At 45.3% G+C, this 22143-nt stretch overlaps 1 protein-coding gene across 1 annotated transcript in view; it reads left to right on the forward strand.

Moving 5' to 3' along the window:
- Nucleotides 1-22143, forward strand: part of znf512 (zinc finger protein 512) — a 131316-nt gene that overhangs the window by 57650 nt on the left and 51523 nt on the right. The window contains exons 3-6 of the mRNA XM_070884193.1: nt 1625-1721; nt 18865-18935; nt 21442-21495; nt 21648-21718. Of these exons, the coding sequence (XP_070740294.1) occupies nt 1625-1721; nt 18865-18935; nt 21442-21495; nt 21648-21718 (293 nt within the window). The remainder of the gene's footprint in view (nt 1-1624; nt 1722-18864; nt 18936-21441; nt 21496-21647; nt 21719-22143) is intronic.

Raw genomic sequence — 22143 nt, forward strand, 5'->3', positions numbered from 1 at the left:
CCCTCCCTCTCTCCCCTCCTCTCTCTCCCCCTCCCCCTCCCTCTCCCCCTCCCTCTCTCCCCCCTCTCCCCCTCTCCCTCCCTCCCTCTCCCCCTCCCCTCCCCCTCCTCTCTCCCTCCCTCTCCCCCTCCCCCTCCCCCTCCCCCTCCACCTCCACCTCCACCTCCCCCTCCACCTCCCCCTCCCCCTCCACCTCCCCCTCCCCCTCCACCTCCCCCTCCACCTCTCCCCTCTCTCCTCTCCCCTCCCTCCCTCCCTCCCTCTCTCTCTCTCTCTCTCTCTCTCTCTCTCTCTCTCTCTCTCTCTCTCTCTCTCTCTCTCTCTCTCTCTCTCTCTCTCTCCCTCCCTCTCTCTCACCAACCCCCCTCTCTCTCTCACCACCCCCCCCTCTCTCTCTCACCACCCCCCCCTCTCTCTCTCACCACCCCCCCCTCTCTCTCTCACCACCCCCCCTCTCTCTCTCACCACCCCCCTCTCTCTCTCACCACCCCCCCTCTCTCTCTCACCACCCCCCCCTCTCTCTCTCACCACCCCCCCCTCTCTCTCTCACCACCCCCCCCTCTCTCTCTCACCACCCCCCCCTCTCTCTCTCACCACCCCCCCCTCTCTCTCTCACCACCCCCCCCCTCTCTCTCTCACCACCCCCCCCTCTCTCTCTCACCACCCCCCCCTCTCTCTCTCACCACCCCCCCCTCTCTCTCTCACCACCCCCCCCTCTCTCTCTCACCACCCCCCCCCCTCTCTCTCTCACCACCCCCCCCCTCTCTCTCTCCACCACCCCCCCCCCCCTCTCTCTCCACCACCCCCCCCCCTCTCTCTCTCCACCACCCCCCCCCTCTCTCTCTCCACCACCCCCCCCCCTCTCTCTCCACCACCCCCCCCCCTCTCTCTCCACCACCCCCCCCCCCTCTCTCTCTTCCCCCTCCCGCTCAGCGGCACGAACGGCTGCAGAATTCTCCCTGGCTGAAGCACTTTCACACAGGTAGGAAGATGGTTTATTTAATCTTTTCTTGGCGTATAAATGTTTATTCAGGTTGGATTTATTTGTATAATATTTGTAGAAGTATAAATAAGGATTTATTGTCGAATTTAATGAGTTCATTTCCCCTCCCCTCCCCCCCACCTCGTTCTGGACGCCTAATTTGTAACCTGCGCCTGATTTTTTAATGTGTAGAACAGGTTTTTTCAGTTCAACAAAAATCTTCACTGGCTCCATTCTACCTTAGTTTGGAGTACATTTTCACTCTGGAAACTTTCAAATCAGGCGTCAGTGGCCGGACACGCCCCCTTTTGAAGAAAAATTCTGTTCTAAACTAGAACTGTTCTACCTGACTAGAACTGCAGAAAAAAAAATGTGGAGAATTGCGATTTCTAAAATAGTCCGTTCTCCACCAGTTGCTCCTAAAAATCAGGCGCGAATCATGTGGAAACTTGGGCCCAGTGCTTCTAGTACTATTATCTCGTGTTACGGATTTGCTGATCAGTGAAAATAATCTTCCATTTTTTACTCCAGTAAACTTTTTCATAACTATGAACACGTCTATTATGTCTTCCTGTTAATGTTTCTTGAGCCCGAGTCATTTTTTAAGTCCCATTATAATTGTTTTTTTGTTGTATTTTTCAGTGTCTTGTGATGGCACAGAAGAACAAGATCAGCTCTGCTGTGGAGGTTTCGAGCAAGAAGTTAAAACTAAAGTCAAAACAAAAGACAAAACCACAAGGTAAATATCGACATTTATTAGAAACTGGATTTTGAAGTCAGCCTGTTTGTTTTCATGTGCAATTGATTAGTAATTCTTGTTTGAGTTTCTTTATAACAATTGTTTTATCGGTAAGGTATGACACAAACTGCAAGCTATAAATTATTGCTGCAAACTACTACATGCAACCATAATTTGGGCTAATTGCTGTGCTTATCTGACCCATTGAGGAACAGCTGACCCTAAAAATGTGTTCAACATCTGCACTTCAAAGCCATTCTATGGTTGTGAGATGTGAATGCTAAAAATTATTTTTCTTAAATCGGTCTTATTTACTCCAGTTTCTAAATGCTATATTTTTGTAGAACGTTTTAGTGAGGAATATTAGTGCTGGGTAATATGTTTCCATTTTAGGTACTCAGACCCCCAAGCCAGTTAGCACAGGTTTACCATGCTGCAATATTGAGGTCCTTACTACTAGGGGGATCAAGGGGTATGGCGAGAAAGCAGGAATGGGGTACTGAAGTTGAATGTTCAGCCATGAACTCATTGAATGGCGGTGCAGGCTAGAAGGGCCGAATGGCCTACTCCTGCACCTATTTTCTATGTTTCTATGTTAACCCAATTTTGAATATTCCATACTGCACCAATCTGATTGCCTTTTAGGAGACACGCTTTTACTTGCATCCTGTCCAGGAGTATGAGAGGTGCCAGAAATGTCTCCCCAGATATGGGAGCAGTATTCAAAACTTGGGTGAACTCGGGTTTTAAAGCAAATCTATGAGTTGTGGAGATAGAAAGGTATGTTAGCACATAAAGTGTGCTGATAGGCAGCATTAGCAACAGAGGAAATCCCCACAGTCTTTCTGAATGAGACCACCAAATTGTCAGGTAGTTTTTAGGACCTTTACGGAGGGACAGAGGAGACTTTCAATGCAGCCGTCTGGGCTGGACTGGGTCCAAAGCTAGTCCCAGAGGTGAAAGGAGGCAGACAAAAAGCAGGAAACTATAGACCAGTTAGCCTAACATCTATGTTTAGGAAAATGTTGGAGTTCATTATTAAAGAAACAGTAGCAGGACATTTGGAAAAGCAAAATTCAATCAGGCAGAGTCAACATGGATTTATGAAGGGAAAGTTATGTTTGACAAATTTGCTGAAATCCTTTGCCGAACAGGGTGGATAAAGAGGAACCAGTGGATGTGGTGTATTTGGACTTCCAGAAGGCATTTGACAAGGTGCCACATAAAAGGTTACTGCACAAGATAAAAGTTCACGGTGTTGGGGGTAATATATTAGCATGGATAGAGGATTTGCTAACTAACAGAAAACAGAGAGTCGGGATAAATGGTTCATTCTCTGGTTGGCAATCAGTAACTAGTGGTGTGCCGCAGGGATCAGTGCTGGGACCCCAACTATTTACAATCTATATTAACGACTTGGAAGAAGGGACTGAGTGTAACGTAGCCAAGTTTGCTGACAATACAAAGATGGGAGGAAAAGCAATGTGTGAGGAGGACACACAAAATCTGCAAAAGGACATAGACAGGCTAAGTGAGTGGGCAAAAACTTGGCAGATGGAGTATAATGTTGGAAAGTGTGAGGTCATGCACTTTGGCAGAAAAAAAAATCAAAAAGCAAGTTATTATTTAAATAGAGAAAGATTGCAAAGTGCTGGAGTACAGTGGGACATGGAGATACTTGTGCATGAAACACAAAAGGGTAGTATGCAGGTACAGCAAGTGATCAGGAAGGCCAATGGAATCTTGGCCTTTATTGCAAAGGGGATGGTGTGTAAAAGCAGGGAAGTCTTGCTACAGCTATACAGGGTATTGGTGAGGCCACACCTGGAATACTGCGTGCAGTTTTGGTTTCCATTTTTATGAAAAGATATACTTGCTTTGGAGGCAGTTCAGAGAAGGTTCACTAGGTTGATTCTGGAGATGAGGGGGTTGACTTATGAGGAAAGGTTGAGTAGGTTGGGCCTCTACTCATTGGAATTCAGAAGAATGCGAGGTGATCTTATCGAAACGTATAAGATTATGAGGGGGCTTGACAAGGTGGATGCAGAGAGGATGTTTCCACTGATGGGGAAGACTAGAACTAGAGGGCATAATCCTTGTTGCTTGAACGGCAATTTCGATAGACATGTGACTAGTAATTGCCTGTGCCGGTTCTTGAGTTAAATACCAAATGACACACGAGACAATGGTGGCATATTAATGTTCGTTTAATACAGAAGAAGTACAAAACTCACCACTTATACTTTATGATCAGTCCCGTCCTAACTCTGTTCCGTCAAGGGTCTCTTCCCTGGTGCCTACTTCTGCCGAGTGTTGCACCTAGGTTCTCGCTGTCTAGGTGGAGTTTCCCCTCCTGGTTTATACTATTCTATAATCTGGCCCATCTCCTTTGACTACACATTTTGTCTGTGCTCTGGTGATTGGGTTATTCTCGTTACAATCTGTCCCATTGATTACATTTTGTCTGTATCCTTATGATTAGTATATTCTAGTTACTGGCAATGTTAAGGAAGCATGACTAATCAAATTTCAATTGGTAATTCATTTTATTTTCAAGGCACCTTAACCGTACTCTCGGAGGTCTTTCCATTTTATGTTGCCATACCCTGCATATTTCCACATTCCTCCTTTTGATCAATCATTATTTATATATATTAATGATTTGATCACAGTAGAAGTTCGGCTTCGATACGGGGTCCTCTTTGTCTATTTTGTAAGGCTGTCCCTACTTGTATACATCCCAGCTGTAACTCCAATCTACGTACCAACTTTCTCACGTATGCTACCATTATTATCAATGCTAGGAAAATTATTGCTATTAAGATGACGGTAAGATGAGAGAAAGTGTTGATGTCACTCCGGGCAAAATAAGTTTCCAGCTGGGTTTTCAAGGTCTCTTGTACCGTGATATTGACTTGTCCTCTTCTTTCGATATTAATAATTTCTTTGTTTCCAATTCTCAGAGGTATCAACGGATGAGTGCAGAAGCTTGGTTTGGGTATTGGGCAAATTTGTGTTCCGTAATAGTAGGTCCTTTCGATAGCGGTGAAACAATGGGGACAAGTTTTGGCCTGAGTTGCTCCTGTTTTTTTGGAGCAACTGGTTTAGAATGGAGTATCTTAGAAATTGCAATTCTTGCATTTAGTTTGCTCCAGTTTTAGTCAGTTGGAACAGTTTCAGTTTGGAACAGATTTTTTTTTTTCAAAAGGGGGCGTGTCCGGCCACTTGCGCCCGTTTTGAAAGTTTAGGCAGTGAAAACATACTCCAAACTAACATACAATGGAGGAAGTGTAGATTTTTGTATGCTCAGAAAAACCTTGTCTACACTTAGAAAATCAGGCGTAGGTTACAAATCAGGCATAGGGAATGGCGGGGGGGTTTAAAGGGAAGTTTACAAACATTAAACACTTCAGTTTTACAAATAAAGAGCCATCATCAATAATAAATAATAAATACATTAATAAATCAATCAAAAAAAATTAATAAAAAATAAATAAATAAAACATTTTCTACTTACCGACTGCAGCACTGGCAGTCCTCCAACAGCGTGCTGGGACGGCCCCCCCAATGTGTGTCTATCTCTCTGTGTGTGTGTGTCTCTCACTCTCTGTCAGTGTCTGTGTTTCTGACAGCGAGGAGGGGGGGTGGAAGAGAAGAGAAGAGAAGAGAGACCCAAGACTTCGGGCTGGAGTTACGGTGGGGGGAGGAGTCGCGGAAGTCGTGTAGTCGGGTCGCCGGGGAGCGGAAGTCGGGTCACCGGGGGGAAGTGGGGGCGGGGTGGAGAGCGGGGGTCGGGTCGGGTCCGGTCCGGGGGCGGGGGCAGAGCGGGAGTCAAGTCGGGTCCGGTCGGGCGGGAGCTGGGCATGGGAGGTGAGCATTATCCACGCAGCCCCAGTGAGGCCATTCGGCCAAGGCTAGGGGCTGCGTGCTTTGGGCCCCTCCCACAGTTTTGGGCACCTGGAGCTACTGCACATGCGCGCCCACTGTAGCGCGCATGTGCAGAGGTCCCGGCACTGTTTTCAGCGCAGGGACCTGGCCCCGCCCCCCACAGCTCATGCTGCGCCGTGCCCAGCTCCAGAGGACCTGCAGGGAGCCGGAGAATAGGTACGTTTTTTTTTAGGCGTACTTTGTGGCGCGAAAAACGGGCATCCAGGCCTGAAACTTGGGCCCAATAAGTCCCAAATCGGCACTCCTGACGAATGTTTGGGCCTTCACATTCAACATGGTCAGAGTACAGTTCTTGGCGGTGCTGTTCTTGAAACCACACTGGTCCTCGTTGGTAGGATAGATCTTGTATGGGCAGAGCACTGTCCGGGTAGTTTGGCTGCATTGGTGCAGACTGGTCCCAGTCATTCCGGTAGGTAGATTTACCGCATATGGTTTCATATTGGTCCGGCCTATCCATACTCCGCCTTGTATGGTTCTGACATTCCTTGCGTCAAATAGTCATAACAGTCTGGTTATTGAATACTGGTATCCCCAATATTATTCTGATCGCTGGCGTTCATCTTGATCCGACGCATTCCTTGTTGAACCACACCTTGCATTGTTTTCGCAGCTGGCAACCCTCTAGAGTATGATGGTCCTTGTTCGAGGTCAGATTCTGAATTTAGGTATTGTTGATCCAGGTGGGGACTTTACCCTCAGTGGCTTTCTGCAGGTTTTCCTGTAATTGTTCTATCATCCAGTTTCCATAAATACTACACAAAACTTGCGCCTGAGTTTGGTTCTCTGCTTTCTTGGCAGTATTGATTAATTGGTTGATAGTCTGAGCGTGACTTTCCAATATGGTGACCATTCTTTTCTCCAGCTTACTGTCAGCTTTTCCTGCCTCTGATTATTATTTAAACTAGTTAAAACCTGCTTTATTTGTCCGGTCAATCCCTTTATCTTAGCGTTAATATCTAAGGTATTGACTGTGGCCATTCCTGCCCCGTATGCTGTACCTATGACATTTGCAATGCTTTTTTTCCGCCTACTCTTACTTTCCATCTTATTTGGTCCTATTTCTTGTCTCAACCGTAGTGAAGTCAGGTCCTGATACAATTTCCTTAAATTGTCTGGGCACCAGCTGGGAAACTGAATATTACTTATGTTAAGAACAACAGGTATCAACTCATACTGTCCATTGTCATACACAACCTGATTAGTTTCTCATAACACAACATCTCCCTTTAGTCCTCGTTCAATATTATGGACATTCCCACTTATAGTGAGTCTCGGTAGTTGGGGGGGGGGGTTGATGGGATCCCAGTGGTGGTCGGGGCTATCGTGGTGGTGGTGGGAGTGTGTTCTCGACACACTATTATTTTATCCTGATTTTCGCATGAACAGTTGGGCTTTGTATTGGTCCGAGGATTGCTGGTTATGTTGAGTACAGAGGCATTACTACTACATCCCATAAACAACTGTAATTGACCATTACCTTTGTTAACATAACAACATATTTCCCTTCTGGTCAGAGTACATTTAAGCACTGTCGAGGGGTTGTTGGCCGAGGAGACCATGTAGTACCATTCTTGGCCTGCCAAAGAGCTACTAACCATGGCCTGCCAGATGGGGTGACATTGTTGGGCTGGTCACATGGTTGCACCTAATGCATACCTTGGTTAGGTTACCATCCAGGCTGGTCTTGTGGCACATTTTTGCTGTACCATTACAGGCACATACGTTATTCCTGTTAGTCGGGGCCTCCCAACTGCTTGCCGCATTAGTACAGTTTGTGGAATGTGTCTCTCCAGTACCATTGGCATAATAAAATACCTGTACCGGAGGGCTACAAGTGTTACCTTGGGTCTTTGCTGCCACGGCGAGGATGATTACCAAAATTAGTCTCTCCGTGGTTACCCCATCGTTACTACTTCTATCTCGTAAGGGGTTCTACGTCTCCTCCCTCTGACTCCTGACACCCACTTACACAATGATATATTACAATACAAATTACAGTAATAAACAAACACATAAAACACAAAATCATTAGTCCATATTTCAGCTGATTACTCCATTCGTTAAATGTTCTGATTCAGGATATGGGATTACTTCTGGCATATATGTCCACCCTGTAGGATAATAAAACACAGTATCAGTTGCTCTCCTCATGGAGTAGGTCTTCTCAATCTCCTCGAACCCGGGGCAGACCCAGGCAAAGGTATTGGATGGTTTCTAGTCCACGCGACTGTGTTCCTTTCTCTCTCTGGAAACCGTCGTCCTCGCTTCCTTCTGGCCGTTGGGGGTGGGTGGGTGGGTGACTGACTCGAGGTGTGAGACTCATAGCTTCGAAACTCTGTGACAAACCGTCTGTTGGACTTGGTGCCGTCTCATCGTGAGGGACACGGGCTTCGTCAGGTGTCCCTGGGGAGGGTACCTGGTCATCTTCTGAACTATTACTACCTTTGGTGGCTTCCTCTGAACTACTTGCGGCCTCTAAATTTTAGATAGTTGGCAAGACTGGTATTATGCCTTGGGCTGGGATCGGGTTAGCTGCTGGGTCAGGTAGGGCAAGCCCTGTCTTTGCTGAATCTAACATGACGTGGTACATGTGGCTGTTTATTTTCCCAAAGAGTTTTAGCTGATTAAGGTGGTGCCACTTATACTTCCCTTGGCCATGCATGACCTTGAACACTGAGGCACTAGCCTTTTTCATTATACTAAATGGTCCGGCATATTTAGGGGAAGGGAAAGTTCCTTCCTTCTGGATTTTTACCATTTCTTGGTCTCTGATTTTTAGTTCCCCTGGATGTACCTTCCCATCAAAGTAGGTCTTACTTTGTTTATGTCTGTTTTCCAATTTCACTGCGGCAGCCATTCTAGCAGCTTCCAAATACTTGATCAAGTTTGACATGTATTTCTCTGAAGACAAGGAAGTTTTCTGGATCTCATTCAAATCTAATCGCATGAAGGCTTGGACACCTCTCGTGACTCTTCCGGTCATTAGCTCGTGGGGTGAATAGCCTGTAGAGGCTACCACTGTGTTTCGGATGGCCATTGATACATAAGGGAGGACCTTGTTCCGGGACGTGTGGTTCTGCTGTACTAATTTTCGTAACATTTTTGATGTCCGATTCATGCGTTCTACCACTCTGCTTGATTCCGGGTGGTAGGCGATATGGAATTTCTGTTTTACCCCTGCCAATTGTATGACTTGCTGTATGACTTGTCCCGTGAAATGTGTTCCCTGGTCAGAATAGATGCCCTCTGGCAATCCCCATCTGGAGAACATTTCTTCCATAAGTATTTTTGCGGTTGTGGGCGGCCGAATTATTGTTAGTTGGAAATGCCTCGGTCCATTTGGAGAATACGTCCACCACGACTAGGATGTATTTCTTACCACCGGGACAGATGGGTAAAGGTCCTACGTAGTCTATCTGAAGTTGAGTCCAAGGGTCTTTACCCTGCCTAGTATGTCCTAATTCTGCCTGGTTTTTGTACTGTGTTGGATTGTTCTGGGCACATATTAGACAGTTTTTGACATACCCTTCCACTTCTTGTTGTATTCCAGGCCACCAGCATAGCTTCTTCAATTTGGCCGTGGTCCTATCTATTCCCTGATGCCCATTGATATCATGGCATTAGTAAATCATTTCTCCCCTTTCTGACACCGGGAATACATATTTGCCATCTTTAAGTACTACTCCGTTGTGGAGCTGTAAATTTTGTCCTAGGTAAGATTTTGGACATGGGTTTCCTAATTGTATGTTTTTAAGATCAGGGTCTGTAGCCTGACTGGCTGCCAAGTCCAGTATCGGGTGGGTAACAGCAACTGGTGCCATTGGTGCAGTTTTTACCTTTTCCAAGGGGTCCCATAGGAAACCTGTACGGGCCGCTTCTTTTGCTTGTTCGTCCACCATTCGGTTCCCTAAGGGGGTAGTCTTAGTGTGCACTTTGACTTTGGTTATGATGTACGGACCTTAGTTTGAGGTGGCTGTATCAAAAATTTATTTCAAAAGTGGGGCTGTAGCTATTGGTTTTCCGTCTGTGGAAGTGAAATCTCTAGCTTGCCAGATGGGCAAGAAGTCAGTCAGACTGTTACATGTGTAACTGCTGTCGTAATAAATTTGGACAGGTGTCGGGTAGTCTTCTGGATGCATGACTACATAGGCGATCGTGCTTAGTTCTGCAATTTACTGCCTTCTAATTTAATTGGCGTCTGTTCTAAAGCCTGTTTACTGTCCGGGGTCATTTTTATTGCTGAGAATCCTGTGCACTGCTGCCTGTTTATAATTGTGGAAGAGCCGTCTACGTAAACGTGAGTTTTAAATTCGACTTTGTGACTGTCTCTTCCTCCCTCCCTTTCTGACTGAAAGGGACCATCTAAGGTACCTGAAGTCAGAATCTCGCACTGATGTGGGTCGCTGGGATACAACATGTTGTGAGCTAGATTAGTGGGCTTGGGCTGGTACTGGACTGTAATGTCCCGTCCTTGGAGAAGGAGGGTCCATTGTGCGATTCGCTGGGAACTGACTGAGCCTTCCTTGAGATTTTCATCCATCAGCATTTTGATGGGGGTGTGTGGCGTTGCGATAATAAGGGGGCTAAGTCCAATTATGGGGGAGAATTTATGTACCACCCAAAAGACACTCCGAAGATTCTTCTCACAGGGCTGGAAAGTTGCTTCCACTGGTGTTATGATGCGTGAGGCGTAAGCTACGGATTGGAGTTTGTCATGAAGGTGCTGTAACAGTACCCCCAGGAGGCCTGTGTTATCGGCGGCTGTCTCTAAATAAAAGGGTTGGGACGGGTTAGCTTTAAGTGAGGGGGACGGTTACAGGGGCCTGAATAAAAACTTGGAACGCGTGCTGTTCTGGGTCACCCCACGTCCACTGAATTCCTTTTTTGAGCAGTTGGTACAGGGATTTTGCTACTAGATCCAGTAATACCGAGGAAGGAACGGGGTGAGGGTACATCTGTCGGAACGGGGAGGCTTGAGGCCGCCTCCTTCCTTTGCAAGTTCATTTCTCGCAAGCTGTGGGTGACGGTCATTCCGAGGTATTGCACTGAGGATTTTCCTATCTGAGCTTTTTTTGGGTTTAACTTAATTCCAATATTGGAACAGGCGCGCAGCAACTCGTCGAATAACTTGGCGTGTTGTTCCAGTGTGTCTGTTTGTAAAAGTATATCATCTACATAGAGCACAGGGGCCGAGGGCTGCGAAAAACCCTTAAAGCTGTGGGTTAAGATGTTGGAGAAAATTGAAGGGCTGTTATGAAAGCCTTGAGGCAATTGGGTCCAGGTATACTGTTGGTCCCCGTGGGTGAAAGCAAACTTGTATTGACATTCCTTTGCCAAGGGGATGGACCAAAATCCATTACTATGTCCAATATTGAAAAAAACTTCGCAGCTGGGGATAACTGGGTAATGACATCACACGCGGTAGCCACGGTGACTGCGGATGGCGGGTTCGTCCTGTTAAGGGCTCTATAATCTATAGTCATTCGCCACAACTTATCTAGTTTTTGTACCGGCCAGACAGGAGAATTGTTAACAGACGCAAGGGGTCGTAGGACTCCTTGTTCTAACAAACTGTGTATAATACTGACTGCATCACTCTGGGCGGCTGCCGGGACCCTATACTGTCGTTGAGGGGGCGGGTCAGGTCCCGTAACTAGGACTTCAATATTCATTTTACCGCATTCATGTTTATGGGTAGCAAAAGCATGCACATTCTGAATTAGAATTTCCTGTAGTTCGGGGGAGGGGGTCATCTCTGAAGGGTTAAAAATGAAAGTTTCATGCAACGCACCCGCGCATCATACGTTCCTGTGGTTACCTCGAATTGCTGCATTAAGTCTCACATTTTCCATATACATCTATTGGCCGGGTCATATAGGCTAAATTATAAATTCTCATAAAATCAATTCCTATAATATCTGTCTCTCCCATGATGGGTGGAGTGGATAGGCATGTCCCAATCCTATCTCTTAACGGCTTAGTGAACGCTGCCATTAGGCTATGGCCAGTAAAGCTACTAAGTAAGACTTTCTGGTCACTCATTTCGTTTTGTGTGAATTGGTGTTTACTACTGAGGCAAGTTCTAGATCCTCCCATGTCCCATAAAAATGTGGTATCGCGACCTCCTACGGTACTAAAACAGTCGGGCGTCTATGGTTATCATATTCTATCTCACACACGACTTCCGAGGTCGGACCCCGTCAATAGTCATAATCTTGTTCGTGGTATGGGTTCATTCTACCCATTCCTCCCGTTTGATTAGAGCGGGGGGTGGCCCTGGGCTTGCAACACTGACTCTGCCAGTGCCCGGTTTCTCCAAAGTTATAACATGGCTCGGGGGGGGGGGGGAAGAATTATTGCCGGGGTTATAGGGGCCGGGATTACGTGGTCCTACTTTCCATTGTTCCTGACCATGCCCATGTCCAGGTGCTGTCTGATATGCATGCACGCGTCCCTTTTGGACTGTGGTTTTGGGGTTTTCCTGGTACTCTATCCCTGCACTAGTCATGCGCCTAATGATCCATGCGTCTGTGTGGGTCTCATCGGAGGCTTTGAAATGCTTTATCGATGCTTTACCATGGGCATTGGCGTGGGTTTTCTGCTACTGTGAACTTAGGGCATCTGCCAAGGCTGTTCTATCTAAACCTGCCCCAAAGACGGTTTTAAATACAACCCACAATCTTCCTGCATAGGTGACAGGGTGTTCCTGGTCTCCCTGTTTAAATTGGGCCATTTCGTCTACTGGCTTTTTTCTGTCTACTCCAGCGGCTGCCTCCATGGCTACCCACATGTTAGTTAGGGTGCCCGCGCCTCGCTGCTGTTCTCGGGGGAGAGCTCTGAAAATAGTGGGCCCCATACATCGGGGTATAAATTTAACCGTCTCCACTTCATCTAAACCACCCGTTACTGCGGTCTAGTCTACAGCTGCTCTCCATAAGTGGTAGTTCTTCCCGTCGAACGGGGTCACTTCCTTAGCTAAATCCTTCAACTAGGTTATGGAGAAGGGGGTTATGTATGTGTAGGGTGCATTGGCATCTGCTCCAGGAGTACGGGTAGTAGTTATGGGGTACATGGGGATAGGATCGCTCCTCGGGGATCCTGGGTATGGGGGTGGGTCATGGCCAGGTGCCTGTGGGGGTGGACGATACTCCCAGTGGTCCGTATTTGAGCTACAATCACTGCTGCAAGGGTCACATTCACTTGCCCCTCCCTGGTCCTCCCTATTTTGTTGGCGCACTTGAGGGCCGTCTTCCCCAAAAGCATGCATAACACCCTTTTGCATGATCAATTGGCTTTCTAATTCTTTGATAGTTTTCTTGCACGGAGTATGGTCTGCTCTGTTTTCCCTATCGGTTATGTGAGCCGCTTGAAGGAATCCAAGAATGGCTACTAGTTCGCGACATTTGTTTTCTAAATCATCTGCTTTGTTTTGAGTCTCTCTGCAATTTTGCCTCATTTTCTCCTCATTTTGTTTGCTGTTATCTGCCCTAATCATACTAGAGGCCAGATGCAATGCATGGAGTTTTTTTATCGTTTTGGAGAGTCTCAATTTGATTGGCTTGCTCCGCTAATTTGAACCCCAATTCCTTAACTTCGTCTGTCAATTTTCCGAAGTCTGTCTGACGTCCTGATTTTTCGTGTTCACATTGGTTTTGTAAAGTTTTGTTGAGGTCTCTCTGCTTAAGTAATTCTACATAACATGCTACCATTAAGACACATTTAGACTTCCTCTTTTTTAGTTTTGTCGAAGAATGAGTCTCCTCTGGGAAATCCGGGTGAGCTCATTGTTTCAAGCCATCCCCTGACATTTTTGATCAGGGTCTGGTTAAACTGTTCCTCCCATGACTGGGAGATTCCACCTTTTTTCTGTTATTTCTCCGATGTCTTTCCTATTTATTTAATTTAACTCAGAATCGTCCCATCTGGGTCGCTAATCATGTGACTTGTAGTTGCCTGCGACGGTTCTTGAGTTAAATACCAAATGACACACGAGACAATGGCAGTACCGTTAATGTTTGTTTATTACAGAAGAAATACAAGACTCGCCACTTATACTTTATAGTTGCCCAATCGGTCCCTGGATGATCAGTCCCGTCCTAACTCTCTTCTGTCAAGGGTCCCTTCCTTGGTGCCTACTTCTGCCGAGTGTTGCTCCTAGGTTCTCGCTGCCTTGGTGGAGTTTCCCCTCCTGGTTTATACTATTCTATAATCTGGCCCCATCTCCTTTGACTACACATTTTGTCTGTGCTCTGGTGATTGGGTTATTCTAGTTACAATCTGTCCCATTGATTACATTTTGTCTGTACCCTGTTGATTAGTACATTCTGTCCCATTGATTACATTTTGTCTGTATCCTTATGATTAGTATATTCTCGTTACTGGCGATGTTAAGGAAGCATGACTAATCAAATTTCAATTGGTAATTCATTTTATGTTCAAGGCACCTTAACCTTGCTCTCGGAGGTCTTTCCATTTTATGTTGCCATTCCTGCATATTTCCACAATCTTAGAATAAGGGGTCGCCCATTTAAAACTGAGATGAGGAGAAATTTCTTCTCTGAGGATTGTAAATCTGTGGAATTCGCTGCTTCAGAGAGCTGTGGAGGCTGGGTCATTGTCTATCTGTCTTAAATATATTCAGTTTCTTAACCAATAAGAGGTTATGGGGAACGGGCAGAGAAGTGGACCTGAGTCCATGATCAGATCAGCCATGATCTTATTAAATGGCGGAGCAGGCTCGAGGGGCCGTATGGCCTACTCCTGCTCCTATTTCTTCAGTTCTTATGTTCTAACCCACTGTGCCGTACAGTCTCCTGACTCTGGCGGCTTTTGGGAGTCAGCGAGCTAGATTTTCGGCTTTTATTATTTCGGGACGGGGCAGGCCTGATACCACCTGGAAAAAGTTTGTGCCTCAGTCGACAAAATTAGGTAGCTGGACCCTGAGTGTGTGGCAGAGCACTAAGGGAGGCATTGCACACCTCTCTCAGGGTGCTAGGCCGGCTCAGCATGCGAAAATCCCGAGCTAACGAGCCGGCCTCGGAGTGCTGTAAGAGGCGCCTGGGGAAGGAAAAAAATAACCCTGAAAAAAACCCCACCAAAAACATTCCCAAAAAACACCTCATGCCACCACTACATAAACCACAAAGAAAAGAAAAGAAAAAACAATCGCACTTACCTGAGGTCGACATTATTTACCCCTCTGCAGCTGCCACAGCTTGCACCGCCCGTTTTCACAGGCTGTCCCAGCACGGCACTTCACGCAGCGCTACGGGTCAGGTGGGAGGCAGAAATCAATCCGGTGTTGCAACGAGGGGCTCGTCTCTTCCGGGCATAATGCTCCACGCCCTGATGAAACCGGCCCCGAAAACCCCGACGGAGCACTGGAAGCTGGTCGCCCACCCAGAAGAGCTCACCACCGCCATTGCCGCCCCTCTGGGGCGAAAACCAAGGCAGCCAGGAGCAGAAAACCCAGCCCCTAATCTTGAAGCACTTACTAGTAGACGCAAGCTTTAATACAAAACGGTAACAGGAAACGTGACCAAGCTTGTAGCAAGGAAAAGCTAACCCTGACAATTAAATATTCAGCAACTACAGTTTAAAATAAAATGTATGGTGAATGCTGGAAATTAGTTTTTAAAAAAACCTTTAAGTTGTCACTGTGAAGGTTGTCCATCAGATGCACTGGTTGCTCTATGTATTGCCCACATACAACTATCAATGCTGTTTAGCAAAACCTGAAAGTGTTCCACATTACCTTTATGTCCTATTAAAAGCTTTTGGATTCAGATGAGTGTATTTACATTATCTTTACCTGGATATAAGGTTATTTCGAATAAACAGAACAAATCCCAATCCCCAGACATGATGGTCAGCAAAGCAAATTGGAAAGTTAGCACAAATATCCTCGAGCTTCTGTGGGGCCTGAATTTGGGTAGGAAGGAAGGAGAGGAATGTCGTGAACATCAATTTAGATAAAAAGGTTGCTGAAAGCCTGAGGTCCAACAATTCTTCTGACTGCAGACCCCACCAGAGTATGTTGACTTGGGAGGTTGCAGATCTGTATGTTCCCAGTGGGTGCCCATGCCTGTAAGGATGCATCTCGGGCACCCGTCTTCTCCCAAACGTCCAGTGCCAGGGTGGGAGTTTTTGCCGAGTCTTGCGTGCCTCCCTATGCCCTCTTTGTGAGAGGGCTGCATACAATGCAAATTTCGAGGTCCAGTATGTGATCCACACCTATTCTCATTGGATGTACCTGCCACTGATCCCAGGCTGGGAAAGTGGAAAAACCCAATATGGGAGCCCCTCCTCATGGCCCCACACCTCTGTCAGTGGCCTTGTTTGGATTGGCAGAAGCTCCACTCCGTGTAACTTCTGGGCACGGTTGGAACTAAGCATGTACTTGGTATCCGCCCCTTCTGGAAGAGCCGAGTATCTTTGGCCCCATAGTTTTTGTGCGAATGTAATGCAAATATAAGCCTGGTACCTTTTCACTGTGTATAATTTTTTCATGTATTTTTGAGTTTTGCTATGGGTGTTTAGATCTTTGATGATTTTGTTTCCTATTTCTATTTTGGTTGCTGAATCTTGAGTCAAGGATTATGGGGAGCGGGCAGGGAAGTGGAGTTGAGGCCAGGATCAGATCAGCCATGATCTTATTAAATGGCGGAGCAGGCTCGAGGGGCTAAATGGCCTACTGCTGCTCCTAGTTCTGATGTATGTTCTTATGTTTATGACTGTTTTTTATGTGATCGAAAGAGTTATATTCCTCTATGTTGCTGGACTGTAGGGCCCAAGTTTCCACACGGGCTTAGAACGGCGCAGTCCCGACCTGGACGCCCGTTTTTCGCGCCACAAAGTGCGCCTAAAAAAATCCTCGGTATTCTCCACCTGCTCGCAGGTCCTCTGGCTCTCGGCACAGCCAGCACGAGCTGTGGGGGGGCGGAGCCAGGTCCCGGCGTTGAAAACAGTGCTGGGACCTCTGCACATGCGCGCTACAGTCGGCACGCAAGTGCAGTAGCTCCAGGCGCCGAACTGTGTGGGAGGGGCCCAAAGCACGCAGCCCCTAGCCCTGGCTGAATGGCCTCACTGGGGCTGCGTGAATAAGGCTCCTCCCACGGCCAGCTCCTGCTCCCCCACCCCCCCCCCCCCGACCAGACCCGACACCCGCTCCCCGCCCTCCCCCTGCCTCCGGACCAGACCCGACACCCGCGCGCCCCCCCCCCCCGACCCGACCCAACCCAACGCCACCTACCTGTAAATCTGGTGCTGGGGACGGGCCGGCAGCCTTCGGTCCCGAAAGGCCTGCCTGAAGCACTTTCACACAGGTAGGAAGATGGTTTATTTAATCTTTTCTTTGCTTATAAATGTTTATTCAGGTTGGATTTATTTGTACAAGTATAAATAAGGATTTATTATAGAATTTAATGATTTCCCTTCCCCCCCCACCTCGTTCTGGACGCCTAATTTGTAACCTGCGCCTGATTTTCTAATGTGTAGAACAGGTTTTTTCAGTTCTACAAAAATCTTCACTTGCTCCATTCTACGTTAGTTTGGAGTACGTTTTCACTGTGGAAACTTTCAAATCAGGCGTCAGTGGCCGGACACGCCCCCTTTTGAAGAAAAAATTCTGTTCCAAAGTAGAACTGTTCTACCTGACTAGAACTGCAGAAAAAAAATGTGGAGAATTGCGATTTCTAAGATAGTCCGTTCTCCACCAGTTGCTCCTAAAAATCAGGCGCAAATCATGTGGAAACTTGGGCCCGTAGGGTGGGGATTGCTGAAAATTAAATTTGTGTTTGTGTGTCCTATTTGTGTGAATATTATTATTTTTAAATTGCTCCTATAGGTGTACAAAATATAAAAGGATAATAGCTTACCTCAATTTTATACTGCTTCCCTCAGGAAACCTTACGATTTTGGATCTAGATTTTTTGCTTCATGCTTGTACTGATCCTGTCTGTCTTATGAAATAACTGCTGTTTCTGGTGGGTTACCTAATTATAATAGCATTTAGAGTTAACTTATAGTAGCTTGAACTTCGAGTGAATGAAATACAAAGTGTGTATGTGCTTGCGTGCAGAGTGTGGTAAATATGTGGAATATTCTACCGAGATAGTATACAACAACTAAAGGGAGAATGGAATAGACATTTGAAGCAGGTAGGCAATTGAGAGATACAAATTTCTGGACCTCGCAGATGCATTAAAGAGATCCTCCAGGAACACCTTTCTTTGTCATAATTCAACATTCCCAGGAAAGGTATGGTGCTGGTTAGGCGGAAGGTAAGTTTCCTTTAGAATGTACTTCACCCTGAGCCTCTGGAGTGGCCCAACTACACAAAGCCAGTCAGATATGGCTTTCCTGAGTGAGATTGCTGAGCAGTTTTTGTGCTGCGTGACCACAGTCACTAAGAGATGAAGTTAATTGTGCAAAGCCATTTCACCAAGTACCCTTGCCGTTACTCAATTTCTGAGTGAGCCCCATTTATGTTCAATAAATGTGCCATATCCCAACCATTTTTAAAATGTCCTAATCCAGTATAACTCGCTGATAAGGCCAGATTTGCAATACCTTGTACAATTTTGGGTGCCTTTCAAGATCTTTTATTTAAGATAAATGTCATGGGAACAGAAAAATAAAAGGAACAAAGACATTAGCTATTCTGTAGAAGTTGGTGAAGCAGTAAGAAATGGGCCGCAGTCTTGAATTGGCAGTTACAAGAAACTGACTTTCTTTTGTACCTAAGTCGGTGTTTGGTTTTATGTTTGTCTCTTGTATTATTCTGCTGGTTTCTCCATTGCTTGTCCTCCTGTTCTTAGGGTTTTTTGCTGCAGTTTTATACGACTACCAAGCTGTGACTTTTCTAGGCATATGCCTAGTTTGACAAGACACTGCCTGTCATCTATAAACAGGTTTTGGGGATGCCACAGTGTCATACTTAGCAACCACATAAAGAATAATCCTGGCATAAATTGTAAAACTGCCTGTTTGAGGTACAGTGTGTTTTCTGAAGCTCATCCTCTATTAAGTTATTTCTCATTTTTGATTGTTGTACCTCAGATCATTTGCAATTCTTACTCCTTCAAACCGTTCTCTTTTTGGTGCGTGTAAGGAATTGAAATTTCAGTGACTAGATTGGATAAGTAAAGTTTATAGGTGAGGTTTTAAAACTTAGTTTTACTTGTTTATTATAAAGGAACTAAAAAGGATACTGGGAGGGAAGATAAATCATCAAAAGGAAAAAGTGCTGAGCATTTGGAATTTCAGGTAAGAGTCCTTTTTCTCTTTTGGTGAGTAGGCCCATAAATGGATAATTCCTCGCCCACATTACCCATGTTGAACTAATGCTCTTGTCTGTTGCAGTAATGTTCCTCAATGCACTATATTCTCTCTTATTTACAGCTTCCTCTGTAATAGGGAACCCTACAACAATTATAATCTAGCAAGGTATCGTATACATATAGCGAATTTTCTACAGCTTCTGCTTGCAGTTTGGATTTAACAGACCTGCAAAAGTTATAATCGTTTTAATTTCTGCTCGAGTTTTCTTTTCTTACTCCCCTTCTCTAAAGGTGGTGACTTACTGTGGTTCTGTTTTCTGGTGACTATCTGATACCGTAGCCAAGTGGCTGGTCTTGATGAATGAGCAGGATATTGCAGCTGATTCACTGAGTTGCCCTATTGATACTGTTGGCTTTCAGCAGTGTTCGTCCACAGACATCACTTATTTTTCACCTTTTGCGCATCACACCACCTATATGTGTGCATGTGTAATGTTTCTTTGCTTCCCCCCCGCCCCCTCCCCCGCATAGTAAGCAAAACAAATAATAGCTGGCATGGAGTGCACATAGAAAATCACATTGGCAATCCTAGATCCCTACTGTGACTTTGGGAATCAATCTCTCAGATCCAGATGGGGATTAAGATTACAATTTACCATTTTTTTTCACCAGTTCTCCCCTTCAATTGTGGCTTCTTTTCTCACTTAGCTGTGTCTTTCTCCCTCTACCTCTTGGCCTTGACCCCACTGAGAATCAAGTAGGCTATTAACTCTCCAATATGAACTATATTATACTTCAGTAAAGTTTGGGCTCCAGCTACACAGGATTACATAGAATATACAGCACAGAAATAGGCCATTCAGTCCAACCAATCACTGCCGGCATTTATGCTGCACATGAGCCTCTTCCCATCCTTCCTCATCAAACTCTATCAGCATAACCCTTTATTCCTTTCTCCCTCATGCTTATGTAGCATCCCCTTAAATGCACCTATACTATTTGCCTCTTAAGTTGCTCCAACTAACAATGCACCAAGTGATAGTGCACTTATTTACTGGTTATCTTGGAAAATGTTTACCTGCACGGATAAAATACACCTCGAGGCTGAGAAAGGTGATTTCCTGATATATGGAGGATGTTAAGTTGATCAACATCATCTTTTGGGGGAATTTGTCAATGGATTGCACTGATCCCTGACTTTGCCATTGAGGAAGTGGATTTCTGCCACTTTGGAGGAGCCCAGAATCACCATTCGACAACAGGTTTTGGTGGGAATATTCAGCTGTAGCTTATAGGGTGTGTCTTGATCATAAGACATGGAATCCAGAAGAGCAAGGTTCAAAATACAGGCTAAATATTACAGTGCCCGTCTTTATTCTTTTACCCAAGCTTGACCATATTAATGCTGTGCAATAGCAAATCTGCACTGAGGCAGCAAGCGGCGATTATGATATTTATAGTGCCTGTATTCAGTGTTCGCACACCATCGCAGGAAATGCAGTTGGCTTGTTGAGGGTAAACACTAGAACGTTTTCTGGGCATTTTAAACCTGCAGGGGAGGTGGTGGTTAAATTCTTAAAAATCTGAAATTGGCCGTGAATGCACATACTTTTGGTTTAACTGGGGTGAGTAACCTGCTCTCGAGTGGTGGGTCAGTAAGTCCCCTCCAGTCCCTGGCTGCAGCCTTCTGGTGCAGGCCTTCCCCCGCCGCCAGACCATTGGCCTCAATCTGGCTGGCTGCCAGCTGGGGAACAGAGAAAAAAATTCAAATTGAGGTCCTGCCATTAAATTCAGCACAGTCCCCATGTACCCCGCATTTCCTGGTTTCACGGCTGCTACAAGTCCTCCCCACCCCTCTTGTAAATGTCAGTGCCTTTGTGTCTGAAGCCATCATAAAATCAGAAGTGTAATTTTTCCTTTTTGTTAGGAACTGAGAAGAGACTACTGAAAACCTAACCAATATTAATTTGCACAGGGTTGCATAAGGGACAGGACGATGTGAGAAAGGCAATAGTTTAAAAGCACACTTTCCAGTTGACAAATTAAAGATCATTTGGATTTATTAATAAATCGTAGAGGTATTTTACAACTTCCCCAAGTGGGCAGTAACCTGACTGAGCAGATTGCCCACCCGATGTCAAGCCTAACCCATTATTATCTCATTGATTTCAATGGAATGAAAATTGGGCAGTTTCTGCAATGGGTGGGAAATGTGCTCTGCCAGGCTACGGCCCAGTTGGTGATGTTGGAGATGACCGTCCTAATGACTAGGAATAGTGCAGAAGGCACAGTTATGTGGTTAACTTCGCTCTTGCTTTCTTTTCAGTTCTGCAATGTTGAAATGTTGGAAATTTCAAGCTGCTAATCTTAGGATTTCAGAATATTTAAAATGGCCAGTATATTATGATTAGGAAAAGTATAACTGCAAATCCACTGAACATAGTTTCTGTAATTCACATGACCTCCGTGTCTCTGGAATTGTGGCATTTAAGGATGGAATGTATGCTGATTTCGTTTTAAAACCACAAAAACCTCATGGAATTCAGGTAAGTCATTTGGGTTTATTGAAGCATAACATAATTCATATTGCAGAGTAACTAGAATACTTGATTCTCAGATTTGTGGAATAAATACTTTCACAGTGTGTATGTTCCATTATAATTTTATAATAATTATTTACAGAAGTTTTTTTTTCCAGACTACTGAACCTCCTGAGAAGGATTTCGAACCAAGAATACAAAAGATAAAGATCACTTTGGGAGATAAGAAGTATGTACAGCTTGCTGGGCGGAATCATTTGTTTTCATTTAACATTCTGAATAGGAAATTTTACATTTGTCTTTGATGATAATATTTCCTCATTTGGTTTACTTAGTTGTCTCTCACAGATTTCCCTCCTAGTCTTTAATACAAATTATTATTTGGAATGCATTGTTTGCATTTTGGCAAAAGAATCATAGACGACATGGGGAAATATTTTATAACACCGTGAGTTGGAATGCATTGCCTGAAAAGAGTGGTGGAAGTAGATTCAATAGTAACTTTCAAAAGAGGATTGGATAAATAATTAGAGGGGAAAAAAATTGCAGTGCTATGGGGAAGTAGCAGCGGAGTTAGATTAATTAGATAGCTCTGCCAAAGAGCCATATCGTTCTATAATAATTCAGTGAATTGAATTTATGTTATCTCCATTC

Source organism: Pristiophorus japonicus, chromosome 7 (genome assembly GCF_044704955.1).
Source record: "Pristiophorus japonicus isolate sPriJap1 chromosome 7, sPriJap1.hap1, whole genome shotgun sequence".
Lineage (NCBI taxonomy): Eukaryota > Metazoa > Chordata > Chondrichthyes > Pristiophoridae > Pristiophorus > Pristiophorus japonicus.